A 20476-nucleotide genomic window follows, 5' to 3' on the forward strand; every position below is an offset into this window, starting at 1 on the left:
CACGTTTCGATCAAAACTCTTCTGTCAACTGAAGTGATATAAACTAAAGAGAGTTTGCGATGTACCGGTTCGCAAGAACGATTCAACTATCTCGCGCAATCGGACAGGTTCGGTCGGAATCGCGAAAAAGGTAGTAGGGTAAAGGACCATGTAAAAATTAGGGATACGTTTGAATTAAAATTAAATTTATATAAAAATTAAATTAAAATAATATTAGAACATGTTAACTCTCTATAGTATAAAAAGTTTAATCCAAAATTCTCATCAAATATGTGAATGTGATCTTTTTTATCTGTTTTTTTTTTCTCACGGAAACCTGGGAGTTTTTTTGTACAAAATTTAAAATTAAACTAGTGTTGTATGGCACCGTGCCTCAAGGCAAATTGCTGAAACTTCCCGTACCGTAACGAAATGTTCGAGGAATATTAAATGTTTTCAAATAGATTATTATAAATATTGTAACATTATCTAATATTTATAAGAATTATATAAACTGAATTGCAAAGTTGAAATTATTTGTTTGAAGTATATAAGAACTTTAGTCAATATTAAAATTAAAATCTGAATTATTTTCAATATACAAAAAAAAATTTTTTTCGAAAAAAAACATTTTTGTAAAAAAAATTTGAAACAAACAAATTTGTTTCCAGGAGTAATAATTTTGTTGAAACAAGCTGATTTTTTTTGAATCATTCAAATCGGACGCTTAGTTCTACCAAAAACTGCATTTTTTGCATATTTAGCTCTGTATCTTTGAAATGGCGGGACCTACCTTTGCCAAAAACTAATCACCTCTTCTCCCAATTATTACAAATTGAATGTTTGTTAGATTATTCAAATCGGATACTTCGTTCTCTCAAACACTCGATTTGTATTTTCTGCACTCTTTGCTCCGTATTTCCCTAACTGGACCTGCCTTTGTCAAAAACTAATCAGCACATCTTCCTATCAATAGGAATCGAATGTTTTTTGAATCATTCAAATCAGTTGATTCGTGCGCCCGAAAACGTGGACGAAAAAATGCGGACATACAAAACATACATTTTTTCTTAGGTATGCTAAAATGCTTAGTGACCTTTAAAACGTGGATAAATGCAAAAAAAATTATTTTCGATTTTCGGCCCATTACTATAACTACCCTACGGGAAGTTAAAAATTGAAGTGCATTTCTTCCTTTTATTTTTTCAAATATAATAGAATAAGACTTTATTTTTAAATTTTGTTAAGATTTACAAAATATAATTTGAAAAAATTAACTGAAACGGAAGTATTTTGTTAAAAAAATATTATACAAAATATTATACAGAATATGTATAAAAACACGTACTATTACAAAAAAATTTAATAACATATTAATTCAAAAATGATTCAAAATCCCACACATTCTATTTTAATTGTTTATATCAATTATTGAAGAAAATGGTTGACTATCAACTTATCATTATTAAATTCAATATATCTTATAAAATTAATAAATTAATATGATAGATGTAATTGAAATTGAAAAATATAATTAATATAAAAAAAATTAGTTATTATACCTAAAATATACTATTATAATAAAATCAAACTACAATCACAACTAAAACCAAACTTAAATGTAATCAAGATATGATTATCATGGTGTTATAAAAAAATGCTAGCGTGAAGAACTGAAATTGCATTACATAAGCATGAAATAAAAATCTTAACGTTAAATAATTACAATTATTTACAGTCATGTGACATAGACTGCAAGATTCAATAATAAACATATTCAATAAAAAAACCTATTCATTAACTGAACTAAATGTAATTAAGATTACATTTTATTAGAATCGACTCATCCAACAAGTTAGAACAGTCCATGGACATATCAGCCATGATGCACAAGTTGTACAACACGTATACTGGCAACTTTGTATACTTTAAGTCCCAGATGAGTTCAATACCATTTGAATGCACAATTATTTTATTTTATTGTAAGTTAACCATGTACTTTCTATTCCTTATGACAGAAATAAAACTGTTAATTTGCTAAAGTTTTACAGCAGTTCGAAAATTTCACAGCTGTAGGCTAAATTAATGAAACGATTGATTGCATCGTATCAGGCTTGGATTGAGAGTCAAAAATCGTTGCATTTTTTTGCACAATACTGAATAATGTTATAAAAAATTTAGATGTTGGTAGTCAAGAAATCTTCACCTCAACATGTTAATATATTATGAAATATGTTTATAATATCTTAATATTATAAATTATCAATTTGTGAATGAATTACTTAGAACATAAATTTCTGATTTGCTGCGTATTAATATTTTTATTAATTTAATGGGTTTCTCAGAAATGCTTCAATATATTAGAATCCAGGACTGAAAATCCAAGAAACCATTACTTTCATCTTTATGAGACTTCTCTGAATCACAATCATTTTAACAGCGAATTTATATGCAACAGCAAAATTACTTGGATATATTTACTAATTTCTCAATAACTAGATTATTATTTATAACAATTACTGATAAATCTATTTTATATTAATATTAATAATCTTATTCAATTTTTAATTGCAAAAGATTTTATGATTCAAAAATATAATCAGTCATAGATGCTGTGCTGAATTATTCTTATATTCGTATAGGCATAATAGGGGTGTACTCCCTAAGCAAAATGCCCTTTAGATAGCAATTTCTATTTATTGATTTTAGGGTTTTTGGGAGGAATATATATATATATATATATATATATATATATATATAATATATCATGTAAATGGTTTGAAAACATCCTTCAAATTCTTCAAACCAAAACATCTTTCAAATTTAAGTATACTATTTTTTACTCTCACCACTAAATCTTTTTTTTCTCTTTCTAGTCTAATTTAATTTCAAAAAGTTCTTACTGTTAATAATTTATTATGATCTAATTTATTGTTGAATTTGTTGTTGTTCATTAAATGAAAGTTTTTTTTCGGTTATTTTTTCGGCCAAATCATAAATATGAATATTTATAAAATAAGTTGTTAAATTTCAAATACGATTTTTGAGATCAAGATATTATATCTTCAAGAATACAAGATCTGTTGGATTATTAAATATAAATTTAATTAAAATTTTTTTTTCTCTCACAACTCACAATATAGACGTACTCTTATTCTACATCCCTATACACACCATATTACATTTTTTTAGGCAAAATCATGAATTGAAATTATAGCTGGTGCTTAATATTTCTTAATGATGTTTTAAATTGACAGTTTTATTACTTTGTTTATACCATTAATTTCAAATAAAAATGTATCTGCATTTTTGCATATTTTTCACATTTCAGGATCACCTGTTTATCTAACTTATATATGTTTACAATAAATAATTTTATTTAATGTGTGAAAATAATAATTATAACCTTCATGCATGACAGTGAATGGCGTTTGTTTTTTTAATTTTTCATATTTATCTAATTTAGTTCACTGAGATTTCGTTCATAAGCATACTAACAAAATCCATTAAAAATCAAGGTAGCCGGGGTAACAAAAGAAATACAAAATTTTAAGGCATATAAATGGGTACGTTTCGGTGATAACAGTTTTATTTTTTGGAACGAATTTTTCCTGTCACACATTTTTATACATTCAATTAAAAATAAATGAAAATTACGACGTAAACTATTCTAATGGAATAGTATATTAGACCGTCGATCAGGTATCGCTACACAGACAAAAGGAAAAACGATTTGAAAGGAAAAAAATCTGCTATAACTTTTGAATTGAATCAAAACATAGAAAAACGAAACGATATGGCCCGTGGAAGAAAATCAAGATTGTCATCAAGAAATAGGAAACAGGACAAGGTATGATAAGTTGTCTTTAGATCATTTTATCAATTTATACTCTATAACAAAACACGAATACAACCACTGTGTAATTTCTAAGAGTGTGGACCGTTATTCCAAATTTTGATGAATTTTGTTAACCCACCATACTCATACTGATTTGCAATATCAAAAAGAAAAACAAAAAAAATTTAGTCGGATTTTCTGGCAAACCATAAACTACTACTCTTCGAGATATAAATTATCAACTGTAGAGTTTTTACAAAATAATTACTTTTATTCTAGAAACAATGTAATAAAAAACAACACAAAGAAGAACTAGTTAAAGTTCCATTGGCACCTCCCGTGGAGCAACCCTCTCATGTACCCGAAAATCAAGACAGATTGGAACTTTGTTGAGAATTGAAGAGCAAACCAAACTTGAATCAATGTTTGGAACCAGCCTGGTCAGAATAAATAAATTTTAATAATTTATATTAATTATATCATCATAAGTTCTATAACTACTTTTGAAGCATTACCCAAGCTGAGTGTTGTTAAATCAGTTATTGATATTAATAATATTCAGGTTTTTTCCAAAAAAAAAATATTTTTGCCTTGAACAGCAAATTATTCCTTTACTTCATATTTGCAAATTGAGTTATGGTAAAAACACAGCTAAAAATGATAATTATCTAATTTGAGACAATTATTTTTTGCATGTTTAAATAAGAAATTTCTGCGAATACACGTCGATCGAATAATTCATATCGCTAAATAATTTCATGAATGAAAATAACTTAATGTTTATAAAAACATGCATTAATTAGAAAAATATCGAACCATGCCACAATCGGGAGTCATTAAAAACATTCGTATCAAAACTGTTAAATAACATTAATTTGCCATGTTGTTATTAGCGATTGACGTGCAACGGAAATTACAATTACAATAGGTAAAGATTATTTTTCAACCTTCATCAAACAATAATTTAATTTTCAATATACTAATAACCGATAAAAGATTAATATCGTTTGTTTAAAACATGGCACATGTTTTACAACGCTTCGAATATAAACAATGTGATAACATTAAATTAAACATGGAGTTATCTATAAAATGCATATTTTATCTATTGTTTTTATTATAGGCCACCATTCCATTTCTGCATGGTGCTTGTGCTCTTGGCAAATACGAATTAGTTAAACGAATTCTCAGATCGGGACCAGTTGATTTAGATGCACCTGGTCCTAACGGTGGCACTCCTCTATTGTGGGCTATCCGTGGAGGTAACAAAATAATTGTTTTTTATATAAAAAATAAAAGTTAAATTAAAATAAGTGAATTTTTATTAGGACGGCCAGATTTAGTGTCTCTCTTAAGAACAGAGGAGCAAGCCTAGACACTATGGACGATGCAGGTGACTGTCCAATGACAGCAGTTGCAGAACATGATAATTTTGGTGAACATATAGTAATGTCACTTTTGGAAGAAGTTCCAAAACCAGAAGAATTTAAAACTAAACAAGGAATACTCGCTACATCTGGCTATAAGGTATAATATAATGGTAATAATTTTAAGAATTAGCTTTTATGACATTACTGAATTTTCTCACTTTGATTTCAAATACTATTTTCTTGCACAATCCTTATCCTTTATCTATGTAGTCTGGCCAGTTGATCGCCTGTACAACCATGTTCTTTTATGTGCAAGAATTTTGAGCTTTACTGGTGGTCTTATAGACTTTAATATGATAAATCGATTTCTCTTTTTATAGAAGCGAAATTTCGTGTGCAGCTACTATGATTATTGAAAATCACTATTTTTTAATATTAATTATGAATAAGCTTGACAAGAGTCTGAAATATCTATTATTATTCATTACGGCTTGCTTATGAATAAATAAATAAATAAATAAATTAATTAATTAATATAATTTCCTCATAAAGTAGATGATTTCCAAACAAATTTTTTTTTTGAATTTTAGGCGACAGTGGTCTGGCCTTCTTGAATCTTGTTTGTCTGTTGGAGTATCTGTAGATCAGGGAAATGTTCGTAATATAACACCTCTTATGTTATGTGCAGCCCAAGGACTAAAAGCTCAGACAAACCGTCTTCTGCAGGCTGGTGCATCAGTGGATAACATGGACGAACGAGGATGCACTGCGTTATGTTATGCACTTGCCAAGGCAGCTAGTATAGAAAAAGTCCCAAAATGTGAAGTTGTAGAACTTTTGATCGGAGCTTCCAGAAAGATTAAAGGAAAGAGGACTGTGCAGGATCATATTGATAGGTGGTAAACTCATACGGTTAAAAGTTCTTTGAATTTTGCTTACTGGTATTAATGCTAATTACACGATAGTAATTTTAACCTATAATTAATTTGATAAGTTACTCTCTATTTGCATTATTTTTAACAAAATGGAATTTTACAATCAGTTTGATAAATGCAGTGCACAATCCTCCCACTCCAGCAACTTCAACAGGCCAATTGGATGCGCTACTATGCGTATTTACTCCTAGTATTGTATATCTAGGTAATATATTACTTCCATTTTCAGTTTAATAAGATATTTAAAATTCACCGATTGAAAATATTTTTATTTTTAGGGATGCATCATGGAAGTGAGTGGAATGCTTGTAAAGCTTCTCATGAACTTCTAAAATCCATAATTCATCACGAAAACAATGAGGAATATTGTGCAGCAATTGCTCAGGCATTAGTTGAAGTGATTTTATCTGGAGACGTTCGAAGTAAAGATGAAGTCGAGCATAGCGCAAAAGAAAACCAAGTAAAAAATTATTGATACTTTCAATTTATAGCAAAATTAAATATTTACACATATATGATTCACAGGTAGCTATAGAATTCATGTCGAATCCTAACAACGCAATGCAGTGTCTTAATTTGGCAGAAAAATTTTTGGGAAAGGTAGAAGTTCTGGAAAATACTGACACTGCTTTGGAAGTCCAAATGAAAATTATGCCAAAGGGATTGATGGACCAAGTTTCCAGTGGCGTTCAGGAAAAATGGTTACCTGCATCGTGGGCACTTATGTTGCCGATGTTGTGCGCTTGCGCTACTTGCTGTATAGGTACAAAATATTTAGTATAAATTATTTGCATTTAAGATATAAATGATTTAAAAATAAAACTAGCTGTAAGTGGAATTCTGTCTTAAGGCAATTAGGGCATCGTGCCTTAAGGCAAATTGCTGGAACTTCCCGTACCAAAAATTATTATTTTTTTTAAAAACGATTAACATTTTTGAAAAAAATTTACTTCGAAAAAATAAGATTTTTGACAAACTATAAATTGGACAAAAAATTACTTTTTTTTTAATTTTTTTTTTTTTTTAAATTTTTTTTAATTTTTTTTTTTTGAAAAAAAAAATGTTTTCTTTATTTTGACATATTTTGGAAAATCTGAACTTGTTTTTCAAAGCAATCGCACTGCTTTAACTGCATAGAGACAAAATATAAAGGGCGTATGCGCGGCGTCGCTGTCTAACGGGTAAACATTGATACGGAACCCATAGGAAAATAAACAAAATTTATACTTATTGTTAAAATCTCTATAAAATATCTAAAAAATTTGATGTGCATATGTCTAATGATCATTTTTGACCGCCAAATGGCATTTTTTTTTACTTTTTTCGTTAGATCTCCGAAACCGCTAGACCTGCCTTTAAATTTGATTAATTCTTTATCTTGTCAATACAAGTAAAATGCTTTTTGAATTATTAAAATCGGACGCTCCGTTCTCTTAAAAACTGAGTTACCGTTTCCGGTACTTTTTGCCCCGTATTTCCGAAACGGCTAGACCTGCCTTTGCCAAAAACTAATCAGCACGTCTCCTTATCAATACGAATCGAATGTTTTTTGAATTATTCAAATCGGTTGATCCGTGTTCCCGAAATCGTCGACGAAAATTTGTATCCGCACATACATACACACACGCACACACACACCCACACCCACACACACACACACACACACACATACATCCATTTTTTTAAGGTATGCCAAAATGTTCAGAAACCTCTGAAACTGAAAATTTTCATTTTCGATTTTTTTGCGATTACTATAACTTACCCTACGGGAAGTTAAAAATCCAGCATCAATAGATAATATAATAGTATAGAACTTTCGCTAATAAAAACATCAATTAAATATTATATTATTAAAATTTTATAAGTTATTTATTTTATACTATTAGGAAGAAGTTGGTTAATGCATTTCCAATCAAGGGTTGCAAAGGTATTAGAACGTCTTCACCCTGATCAAATTTTGAATCTCGGAAAGCGTAGACCACTGGTATGAAATATAAATTTTCAGTATAATTTCTTTTCAATGTGCCATTTAATGATTTAAGAGTAATAAAAATACTCATTTATTATTAGAAAATTAATATCATTGACTACATATTAATCACTAAAAATATAGATTGCTCTCAACATTAAGTATTTAATTTTTAATTCTAAATTAACAGTATATTTTTTAAACAAATGAAATTCCAATAAATATTTGTCATTTAGATACTTCGCAGAGTATCAGAATGCAGACGTCTTTTAAAAGCTTCGGCTAAATCAAAATCGCATCATTTGGAGCAAGATCATGGTAAAAATGCTCAATACAGAAAAGCCTTAGGTCAGCTTCAAGACAAATCTTTAAAAACCAACAATCCTGTACAAAAATCTAAACAAGATCAAACACCTAAATATTCTAAAGTTCTGAAATCTGAACCGAAAGGAAAGAAAAAGGCCAAAGTGGTAAAGGAACCTGAGAATATTATTTCGAAAGAAAGTCCAGTAAAAGCACAAGTTGAAAATAAACATGAGGTTATCCATTCTGAGGATACAAAAATTTTGGAAGAACCGGTAAGTAAACATGATTATAGTAAAATTAGCTAATTCTCAAAATATTGTATAAAGTATATGTTTTCTTAAACTTAAGAGAATTATTCTCAAAATATAGTAATAAATTAGAGAAAACGACAAAAATTTAAGAAATTAAGGTAATCGACTCTTAGCAAAAACATAAAAATACAATCAAAGCCATAAGCCAATTGTTTTGAACATATGTGTTAATTTTGGCATTAGTGTTTTTCATTAGTGTACGTCAACTAGTTTCATTCATTTTAGGTCATAATGGTTTTAGTAATTTAATTTGCAAATATATGAAAGAAATGAGGAAATAGATTCCTAATTCAATTATTCAATAATTTTGTATTTGATTTAAATATATAAATAATTCATTTTTTTATTTATCAGTCTATTATTTTACCAACTTTTTAATTAAATGTAAAGGTCCAAGTTCCTCAATCCACTCCAATCAAAAATGAGAACCAACAACCTGACAAAGAAGATTCAATCTCAAGTGAAAATTCTGCAAATATTAGTCAAGATTCTAGCACCTATGTAGAACAAGAAGATGAGGAAGAACCACCTTCAGTTGAAAAATTGCGAAATCTTTTTATGTCTTTAACCAGCAAATACGAAAGACTCTGGGACAATGACAGGCGCGCTGGTTACCCTGGATTTATAGATAAACCTGATACTCCTTTAGGTAATTATAAGAAAATCACCTCAGATGGAAATGATCAAAGAATGGTGAATTTTAACACTGAATTACTTAGTTCCTTTTTATTGCACAATCCATTAATTTCATCTTAGTAGATGCTTCTAATATTTAGTTAATGTGTGTATATTATGATGAATTCATATTATTTTTGTAATACTACAGTTCATGCAGAGAGACACAACTCCAAGTTTTGCGATCAATGGAAAGGCAATACTTAAACCAATGAGAAATCATTGGGCTACCATAGAACCAACATTACTCAAGCTATCCCAAGCAGGTGAATATTTAATTTTTTTTAGCCAAATTTAAAATGTAAATACTTTTTTTAAAGTTGAGTAATTATATCATATTTATATATTGTTTCAGATATAATTTAGAATCAAAAAGACTCTTCCGTGTGATATCCGAGCATAAGGTAAGAAATGCGAGCCTTGAAATCAACGAGGAACCAAAATCTCGTTGGAATCATGTTGAAACTTATTTGAAAACCGAAGACATTATTAATATGGCACCAGCAGGTACATATTTTAACAATAAACAAGGCGGACGCAAAATGCAATACGCTTAAAAGCTAAGGACCAAAATTTCAACCTGATCATATGAAGTCCTGGTCGCCGAATTTTAACATACATTTATTTTATATTACATATTTAGATACCTAAACTTCCATGTCTTATGCCTTTAATTTGTAAATATATAATACATAGTAAATATATTTATTTGTATTTTGATACTCTAGTGTTTTATTGCTAATTTGATTAGAATTAATCATCATATGAAATAAAACTATATATGTAGTATCAATTAATATTTCACAAAATGAATATAAATACTATTGTAGGTATAAGCATACAATTTTTAACCCGTGCATTAAATAAATTTAAATAGAAATCGTTTACTGAAAGCAATAAATCCAGGACTTCATTGTTCTAGCTGATATAGAATATTTATAAAAAAATATAAAAATCGAACTTATATTTTTTTAAGCTTTTAAAGGGGTTGTTCGGTTTTTGTTTTTATTTTTTTCAATTTTGAGATTTTTCGATATTATGAAAGCTAAAATCTTATAATTACTTTAAAAAAAAATCATCCCAATATCTATTTTTTTGACGAAGTTATAATTATATATATCTCTATTTGTATGATCCTCAGAAACCGTTTTTTTTTTCATCTTTTTAGCAGCTATTGTATGCCAGCTGCTCTCTTTTTATTATAATACCTCATGCACGTGACCTTTTTAATGTTTCAGAATTCTTTGAACACCATGGTGTATTTAGTACATTAAATGGTGTATTTAGTACATTATATTAAAAACTTTAAATACGTTTTTCTCAAATTGACTTTTTTCAATGCGGTGCCACAAATTAAAAAAAACTACATCGACTTGCATTTTTTTTTAATTTGTTCACCACTGCAATACCTAGTCCCCCTACCTCAAACAATTTCATAACATTACGCAAAAAATTTTGCGAAGCTTCTTGTCCCCAAAAAGGCCCTTTTTAACACTTTTTTTTAAATAGCTGCCATTTTTTCCTTTCTTGCTTTTTTTCTTTCATTTTGGTAGTGGGACTGGATTCAAACTTTTTCTCCAACGTATTTTTTTTTTGTTTCAGGCGATGCGCAACAGATTTATCTGTGGCACCGCAAAAGAGATCGATTTTGCGATGCCCACTTTGGCGCACCCTGGTTAAAAAATGACGGCGAAAAAAAATAATAAAAAAATTCTTAATATTCTATGATCTTGTAATTTTTGTTTGAATAAAACTGCATGTCTCTATGATAAATACATTCGAGAAGAACAAAAACAAATACCTTGCATTTTTTGTAACAAAAAAACGAACAACCCCTTAAGACATTTTACTCAATTTATAGCCTTCAGAGGCACAAATAACATAAATGTCATGAATTATATACCTTTGATATAAAAATATTTGAATTTTTTTATTGTTTATTCACTATTCAGGTCTTAGCTTTGTTTGTCACGCCGATAAATTAAAAAGCTTTTTGGTAAATGCTGGCGGAAAATTGGGCAAAATGGATTTTGGACAAGTAAAAGGTGGAAGCAATCTTATAGCTATGAAATGTATGCCGTTTTTAACGGATTGCAAAATTTGGACAACACTAAAACTTAAACCAGTAAGTTTTAAGAAGTGATTATGTAGAAAATCGATTTATGATATTCTGTAATGCTAATTTTAGCTAAGATGTGAATATCTTCTTCCATCACGATTCATACAATTGTCGGATTACGAAGCGCTTTATATAACACCATTGTGTGAGTACAATCTTGAAGAATATATTCATGTAATTAACGGAGGAGAATCTAAATTTGGAACGGAGGTAAATATGAACTTTATTATCTGTGTTTTTGACCGAGGGTACAACTATTTAAATTAAATAATTTATTTGTAATCTTTCATAAAACACCAACGGGCAAGAAAATTACAAAATCCATTTAGGGGTTGGTGTATTTTTTACATATACTTTGTACATGGGAGGCTCGAGGTTTTCCTACCAGTATCATAAAGTTATAGACATAAACTTTATAGTACTATAAAAATATACGTTCAAGACATATAGCATTTATCATTTAGTATGACATTGAATTAAAAGTCTTTTTTATCGTTTATTCCAGGTGCTCATCAAACAAATGGTGATGGGATTACATGCTCTACACCAACACGATCCAATCATAATTCATGGGAACTTAAAACCGAGTAATGTTTTGATTGATTCAAAGGGATGTTTACGTTTAGCAGAGTTCGGATTACACGAGGTAAAATTAATAGCCATTCAATGAGAATTTCCGTGAATTTATTTTATCTCGCACAATTAATAATAAATAAACTAATTGTTTTTATTTTAGGGCCCTAGTCTGTACACGATACCTGCTAAATTTTCGGTGTTATGGTTTGCACGAGAAAATTTGCGGTTATATAAAAAATATTACCAAATTCTTTGCACAACTCAAGCTGATATACAAGTAAGAATATAATAGGAAAAATTACGTATTGATTAAGCAAAATGTCTGTTTTGTCAAATTTTTATTGCACTTTTCAAGGAAAGTACTGTGCTCGCCATTTTGAACTTTTGACATAACGAATTTATTAAGACATAGTTTTTCTTATGTAAACTAAAGATAGAATTGTTAATTTTTGTTAACTTACTTATTTGCTATTCCTCTTGTTTCAGTTAAATTATAACTTTAGCACAGCATTTAATATTAACACAACTAAACTAATTAAACTGTTTAGAACTAAACTCACTGACATTTGAGTATGTACTGAATCGTATTCAAAAAAATACAATGACATAATTTTAGTGTTGCCAACATTATGCTTATTTATCTATGGTTGCCAATTCCTGTTTCATTACCAACCATAAAAAAAGTTATGTACTTTCTGGACTTTAAATTTAAATTAACAATTCAATTATTTTTATATTTTATACATTATCTTATTAACTCTGCATTATTAATTATGTCTAAACTAAAATTTTAATCTAGACTCTCGGCATGCTGATGTATTTTTTATCAAGTGGTGGCCTGCACCCATTTGGAAACGACTTAGAACAAATAGAGACGTCCATTGCAAATGGAATTCCTCGTGTACAAACGACTTGCTGTGATTTTAAAGATTTGGTACTATGGACATTACATTCAAACCCTTTCGATAGGCCAACGACAACGGAAATTTTAAAGTAAGTCTGTTTTTTCACCAGCTAATACTACTAAAATATTAGAAACGTATAAACACAGAATATATTATAGGCACGTTTACTTCTGGGATCCAAACAGACGTTGGACCTTCTTGATGATGTGCTTAAGTCTGCCCATACAGCAGGAAGGAAGAGAAATTTTGCTTCAAAATTTTCACGACGAAATTGCATTCTTAGCGAATAAATTTGAAGTTCGTGGAGATTGGTATTCGATAGTTAAAAGAGATTTTGCAAAGGTATGGAAATATAACTGCATTAAAATTTCCCAACTAAGACCTAATCCTGAATGTATCAATATATTATTTAATATGTGTGATTTATATATTTTAGTTGCCAGAGCTTAACTGTGACCAATGGTGCCCAATTAGTTTAATAAAATTTATTGGCATGTGTATGAAATCCAATCCGAATGATTTGCAGATTCGTGATTATTTTCTAACAACATTTCCTGCACTACCACTCGCTATGAATCGGTTAGTTCAAGCAACAAAATGGGTTAAAGATAAACCTTTTTCAAAATTTCTGGAAAAATATTAAAATGTTATTAACATTTTATTACTAGTAAATTTAATTGTGATGTATTTACTTTTACTTTTTTTAATAAAGTATGGCTAACTGTTGTTTTTTCATTAATTGTATAACTGATTTTTAACCAATTCAATATTGGTATTGGTTTTCAAAATAATAGTGTTTTTCCTAAATTATTCTAATCTAAATTCAATACAACTCAATTAGATTCAGCATTTTTTATTTATTACATAAACGTTTTCATATAACATATGCATTAGATTCTTTATAAGTAATCACATCTTACAATAATTAAAACTTATATCATATATATTGAGTAAAGCATGAACATAATATGCATTAATATTAAAACAAATAAAAATTTTAAAACTCATTTCACTCAAATCATTCCATTCACATCAAAATTCATATTAGCATTTTCGTTTAATTTACAATAACTGATTTATACAATTTTCATTATCTATTAATTTCAATATTTACATAAAATTTACACATCCAAGCATGTGATGAATAAAATATAACTTTTATTAAAATATAAAATATAACTTTTTTTAAAACTATACTATAATTATAATATTGGAAAATTTCATTTAATTTGAAAATAATCTAAAAGTGAATGAAATGGGAAACTTGCATGAAATTAAAATAAAATATTAATCTTAAAAATGATATTAATCTATTTGTTAATAGATCATGAAAGATTCCCATTGCAGACCAAATTTAACATTAAAAATTATTATTAACTTAAGTAATAAAGTAATATATTATATATTGCATATAAACATGTTTAATATTAGTATAAATGTCTTACATTTGTAATAGTCATTCTTTGGCATTAAGATTAAGAAATGCATTTAATTTTCACTAGCTTCACAACAAAAGGTTTCAATTTTTTAATGTTTAAGCACATGTCATATGTAATTGTATCTATAATTATTAAAATTTTATTTCAAAGAATGAAGATAAATTTATATTTATAGAAGATAATAAAAGTATTTGAATCTTTTCAAATTTGTGGATTGACAACAATATTAAAAAAAAATGTTGATTGATGGAATATACCTATCCCACTTAATTCTAACTTATTGCATTCACCTGAATTACTATTAAATTAATAACTGGGTGTGTCATAATTATTTATCACATATAAATTTGGACAAGAATTAAAGCTGATTTCTAATACTACATCAATTATATATTAATTGTGATGTCAATAAATGAAATTTATAAAATTCTACTTAAATTCTGCTTTCCTAGAATATTTTTTTGGAAAATTATATCCTTATATTACAAATTAATACATGCTTTTTAAATTATAAAAATAATATTTAAATTTAATTTTAATTTCAAGTTTTTTTGTTAAATATAAAATTGAATTATATATATATATATATATATATATATATATTCAAAATATTAAAAAGAACAGATCTAATCTCATAAAAACAGTAAGGGTCAAGTACAGTATATTTATCGATCTTTTCTCTTAAGCAGTAAATGTAAATACAACAAAACTTCACTTTAATATTCAAAAATATTTAAAGCTGCAGCTGAAAAATAATATCTTCACTCGCCTCTACATACTTACAGTTAATCTCACAATACTACAGCACCAGCTTCAGATCTACTTTCTGGTAAATCTGGACATGCAGTCCATTGATTTGTGAGAGGGTTATAAGCTTCCATGCATGTAATAGTGATTTGTGCTCGATAAAAATTAACTTCAATTGTTTGATCACCACCAGCAACATATAACAAACCATTAGCTGATGCTACTGCTGGACTAGCACGGCAAACACACATAGGAGCTATGTTCGTCCAGGTCCCCTGTAAATAATATAAAACATAATCACGCAAGCACAATAGATGATTTTAGAACTATGAAAACTTGGAAATTGTTGCCAGGAATTTTTTATTTTCTAAATCTTTAAAATATTGTTCATTACTAATTATGTAAATGATTACTAAAATGTTACCTTATCAAAATCATATTTTTCCACTGTTCGAAGTACTTCTGAATGACTTCCATTACCCCCCACAACATAAAGACATCTATCTAGAACAGCTACGCCCATTTGGGACCTTGCTTTTGACATTGAAGGAAGCTTATTCCATTCACCAGTAATTGGATTAAAACTGTAATGTAATCATAAATAAGAAATAAATCCTCAATAAGTACTTAATTTTCATTACAATGAACACTTGCTTGTATACAAACAAGAAATAGATATTTATAGAAGATAGATAAGTACCTGATCAAATCAGGTAAATGTCTTCTTGAGTTTGTACTACCTCCAACAATATAAATTAAGCCCTCAAATGTAACTACTCCCATTGAAAATCTAGGTTCTGGCATATCACCACATAAATGCCAAACATCAGTGTAAGGATCATATCTGAAAATATTGAAAAAAGTTCATGATCAAAAAATATATTTTTTTATATATGTTAATTCAATATTTTGCTTTTCTTATTCAATATTCTCATATAAAATATTCAAATGATTTTCTTACCTTTCAATAGATCCTCCTATATCTTCACCAATCCATCCCCCGATTGCCCATAGAGAATTGTTTAAAGCACATAAACCAAATTCGCATCTTGGAATGACCATTGGAGCCATATGTGACCATGTTTCTGTCTGAAATAAACAGGCATATTCAATTTTATATATATAATATATATGTTAAGTAAAATTTCTAAATTTGATATTATGTAATAAATTTTTACCTGAGTATCATAAACTTCCCCATTAGCTAAAATCTGTGAGCCAAGCTCACCACCTACAACATAAATATAATTTCTTAAGGATGCTACGCCCGGTAAAATTCTGCCAACAGTCATGGATGGCGATTCTAACCATTGTCTGAAAATTATATTAGAAAGTTAAATAATTATTTATAACACATATTTAGGTACTCATCAAAACTCAATTTAATTGTTAATTAATGTATGTTTAATTATAGTTACCCTCTAAAAGTATCAAATTTGGCTACAGAGTCAAATATTGCATCTGTATTTTTATGCCATCCACTTGTTGTTTCCCTTTTTGATCCGCCAATTATATAAATATGTTTTTTAGCACATTTACGTGGAGCTGCATTCAATGTTACAAACAGACCTTTTTGAGAAACCTATGATAAGGTTTTTAGATAAGTTACACAATTTCAACTACAAAACAATAAAATTATAATATAAAGATATTTTACCAAGTCCTTCACTATAGATCTTAGTGCAACTTTTAAGGAATCATCTCTGCATTCATCTAGAGTTCTTTGTAATAACTGTATAGGCATCAAAGCAATTCGAACATGTCTTAAAACTTCAAAAACATGTCGTCTTCTTCTGGGAACATCATATGATACCCAACGAATTGCTGCTTCAAACACCTGAAAAAAATATTATTTTATTGAAATTATTATTTGCTTATTGTTAGTACAAAGATGGTACAAAGTTATTAAGTAATTTGAAACTCACTTGATATTCACTATCTACACGAATTAGTTCCGAAGATAATAATCTAGTCAGTAAATTCAAGGGTAAATCTAGAAGCTCATCTTCTTTACAGACCTGTAATAAATTTATAAATTATTTTAAATTAAACTATTTGATCGTTATATATATAAAAATACTTCATTTATCATACTTGAGGAAAGTTTGTATTAACATAGTCATTAGCATAGCGAACAAGATCTGTGCAATGATGAGCTTCAGCAAATCTTAAAATACCCAAAGCGTTGCTTGGATGTATTTCTAATTGTAAAAAATCTGTACAACCTTGAACAACCTGCAATAATGTAATTTTGGATATAGTTGGACTGCTAGATTTTTTAAACAAATAGAAACTTAACAAATACCTCTTGCAACTGTAACATATCGGCTGCTGACAACAATTCTTGTACATTGCTTTGTGATATTTCTACTCTGCCTGTATAAATGAAATCGATTAACAAATTCAAGATATCGGGATCTAATGTATGCAATGTGACTAAATCCTTTTGTTCTTCACTCATTCCTGGACGAAACATAGCTTCAAAATAAGCACTACTAGCTGATAAAACTGCTTTGTGTGCATTAAATATTGTTCCTCCTGCTCTCAATTGAATGTCACAAAACCTTGAATCATTTCTGAGATTATTTAGGTTCATTAAAAGTTTTTGGGCATGTTGAGTGCTCGTATATGGCTTTCTCTCAGCCGCGGGCGTGGGAGGCGGAGCGCCTGGACAATTCTCTGGGTAAACTTTACAAGTCTTTAATGGAGGCATTATTAAAAAAAAAAACTACAAAATAATCATTCAGAATTATGGTATCACAAAATCAGACACAATATTGTTTTAAACATATTACGCACTATTTATAAACAGGATATCATATTTTTTTAGTTTAAAGTTCAAACAATTTATGTCAAACTAGACCACTCCCATAAATAACTTTTTCAATTAAAATTAAATTACTTATTAATAAATTGCCAAATAAAAATAATAAGATTTAAACAAATAATAAGTTATTTCATATTTATTCAATATTTATGCTTATGTTAAAAGATCTTTATCATTCCTTGGGAAAAAACGTCAAAACTACTGTCAATATGTCATACTGCATAAATAGCCAACAACTCCAGAATTGCATATATCGTTGTGTTAATTTTATTTTTAAATATAATATCAGGAAAATGTGGTACACACAGTTTTAAAGAATTAATCTGTTTTAATAAAATTAAATGACGAATTTAATTCAATTATGGAATTTATTACTTAATTAAATTAAAAAACTAGTATAACTTCAGAGTATTTTTGACGAACTGTCAAATCAATTATCTGTTCAGCATTTACTTTTGGGATTTGGACTCAAGAATATAATATTACTAAATCTGGTTATATCTTATTTATCATCCTAATAATAAAAATACTAAAAAATTATTCGTTTTTTATGAATCGATATTTATTTCGGATTTGATTTTTAAATTTCAATATTATTGTCAATAAACTGTCAATGCCATAACCTGCCATATTGCATGTCGTGTTTTTCTTAATGTTTTATTTACAAACAATATATTTCAACTGTGATTTAAATTATCAAATTCTAGGAATATTGGTTAAGCAAAATTGTGATTCTACTTAATTATAATAGAATGCTAGCTGCAACATTCTTAGGTAAACTGACTTTAAGTAATTCATGCAAAATATAAAGACAATATATTACCTTATTTAAATGTAAATTTTAAAATTTACTCAATTATCAGTTATTCAAATTTGTAATTTTTATAAGGACACAAACAATTTACTTTTTATTTGTAGTATTTAATTTTTCTGCATAATACACAACATTTGTAGGTGATGTTGAAAAATTAAAATTTTTGGACAGAGAGGGAAAACGGCCTGATATCGCAGATAATCATGGATGGACCTCACTGCATCATTCTGTGGCAAAGGCCTATGTTGATTGTGTGAACTTTTTTCTTGCTCCAAAGTTTTCAGAGTATAATCTCACACAGTTAAAAACACATGAAGGAGAAACCGCTCTTTTTATAGCTTGTTCCGTTGCAATTGAAAGTTTAGGTATTTGAAAATGCACATGAGATAAGATACAATATAATATTAATAGTAAGCTAAAAAGTAATTTTCAAATCACTTAAAAAGAGGTTGTTAACACTACACAATTAGTTTGAGTTTTAGCAAATACATATCACAATTATTCTTTTATATCATGAAATTATCATCCTTGAACTATTCTCTTTTAATTTAATTTAGATATAGTGCAGCTGCTACTCAATGCAGATCCAGATTGTATTGATATATCAAATAATGAGTTAGAAACACCTTTGCACATTCTTTGCAACAAGCAAAAACATATATATGTTGAATTATTAGTAAATGCTGGATCAGATCTAGATGTTCAAGATTATGCAGGAGATACTCCATTACATATTGCTGCTATGAATGCAGATTATAAATGTCTTGAAATTTTGTTATTTGCTGGTGCTGATGCATCTTTAACAAATGATAGTAAATATACTCCTTTACATCTTGCTGTTATGAGCAAATGCAAAATTTGCATCAAATTGATATTACAATTTATTTGTGCAGAAGATATTAACAGACAGAGTATATATGGTACAACCGCTTTAATGATTGCTGCACAGCATGATAATAAAAATATAGTACAAATGCTTTTATTAAAAGGAGCTAATCCACATATACCAGATCATGATGGCAGACTTCCACTACACTTTGCTAATGCTGCTCTAGAACCATTGTTAAATAGTATGGACGTAAACTCAATTTTAACATTGAGTTACCAAAAGTTTAACTTTAATTGTGATATAAAAAACACTAGACTTTTTGAAAAGCGACCAGAAATATTTGCATTGTTTGCGGTTGATTATTTATGGCAATTTTGGACTGCAGATAAAAATCATTGTATATTAATTATTCAGGTGTTGCTATCACACCTATCATTAAATTATGATTTTCAATATAGTAATTTGCCTAAATTCAATCTATATCATCCGACAGATTTTGTCAAGCTTTTAGAAATTGCCGAGATGTTTGGTGTTTATGGACAAGATATTAGCATTTTGTGGCATGATATCAATATTATCAATCCACACTCCATATGTATAGAAGTAGAAATTCCTATAGAAATTTGGGCTTACGAGCATTATCTACAGTAAGCCCACTTTATTCACCTTATTATATATTGAAGAGAAATAAGGTAAAAAATGGAATAAACTTTCACTACCAGAAACTTGGGAATTAGAATTTGTTGACGACACATTGACACCGAAATTTTTCAGTCTCAAACATTTATCACGGTGTGTTATCAGAAGACTTTTTTGCAATTTAGGCTTTGTGTCCTA

General features: G+C 28.4%; 3 protein-coding genes across 4 annotated transcripts in view; 2 read left to right on the forward strand and 1 right to left on the reverse strand.

Annotated features, from left to right (window-relative positions):
• Nucleotides 1-20476, forward strand: part of LOC113363326 — an 81016-nt gene that overhangs the window by 13168 nt on the left and 47372 nt on the right. The window lies entirely within an intron of this gene.
• On the reverse strand, nt 15104-17996 carry LOC113363325 (actin-binding protein IPP-like). The gene is made up of 10 exons (XM_026605819.1): nt 17475-17996; nt 17264-17404; nt 17095-17187; nt 16827-17006; nt 16588-16751; nt 16348-16483; nt 16131-16258; nt 15870-16013; nt 15594-15753; nt 15104-15444 (listed from the first exon to the last, which is right to left on the reverse strand). Exons 1-10 carry the CDS (start codon nt 17880-17882, stop codon nt 15214-15216), a joined length of 1785 nt encoding a protein of 594 aa, XP_026461604.1. The 5' UTR covers nt 17883-17996; the 3' UTR covers nt 15104-15213.
• On the forward strand, nt 18666-20290 carry LOC113379942 (ankyrin repeat, PH and SEC7 domain containing protein secG-like). Its single transcript, XM_026619566.1, has 3 exons — nt 18666-18770; nt 18951-19175; nt 19368-20290. Exons 1-3 carry the CDS (start codon nt 18749-18751, stop codon nt 20288-20290), a joined length of 1170 nt encoding a protein of 389 aa, XP_026475351.1. The 5' UTR covers nt 18666-18748.

The sequence above is a fragment of the Ctenocephalides felis genome, unplaced genomic scaffold (assembly GCF_003426905.1).
Source record: "Ctenocephalides felis isolate EL2017-DRISC unplaced genomic scaffold, ASM342690v1 CF-g0.4_SCAFFOLD_00845, whole genome shotgun sequence".
Taxonomy (NCBI): domain Eukaryota; kingdom Metazoa; phylum Arthropoda; class Insecta; order Siphonaptera; family Pulicidae; genus Ctenocephalides; species Ctenocephalides felis.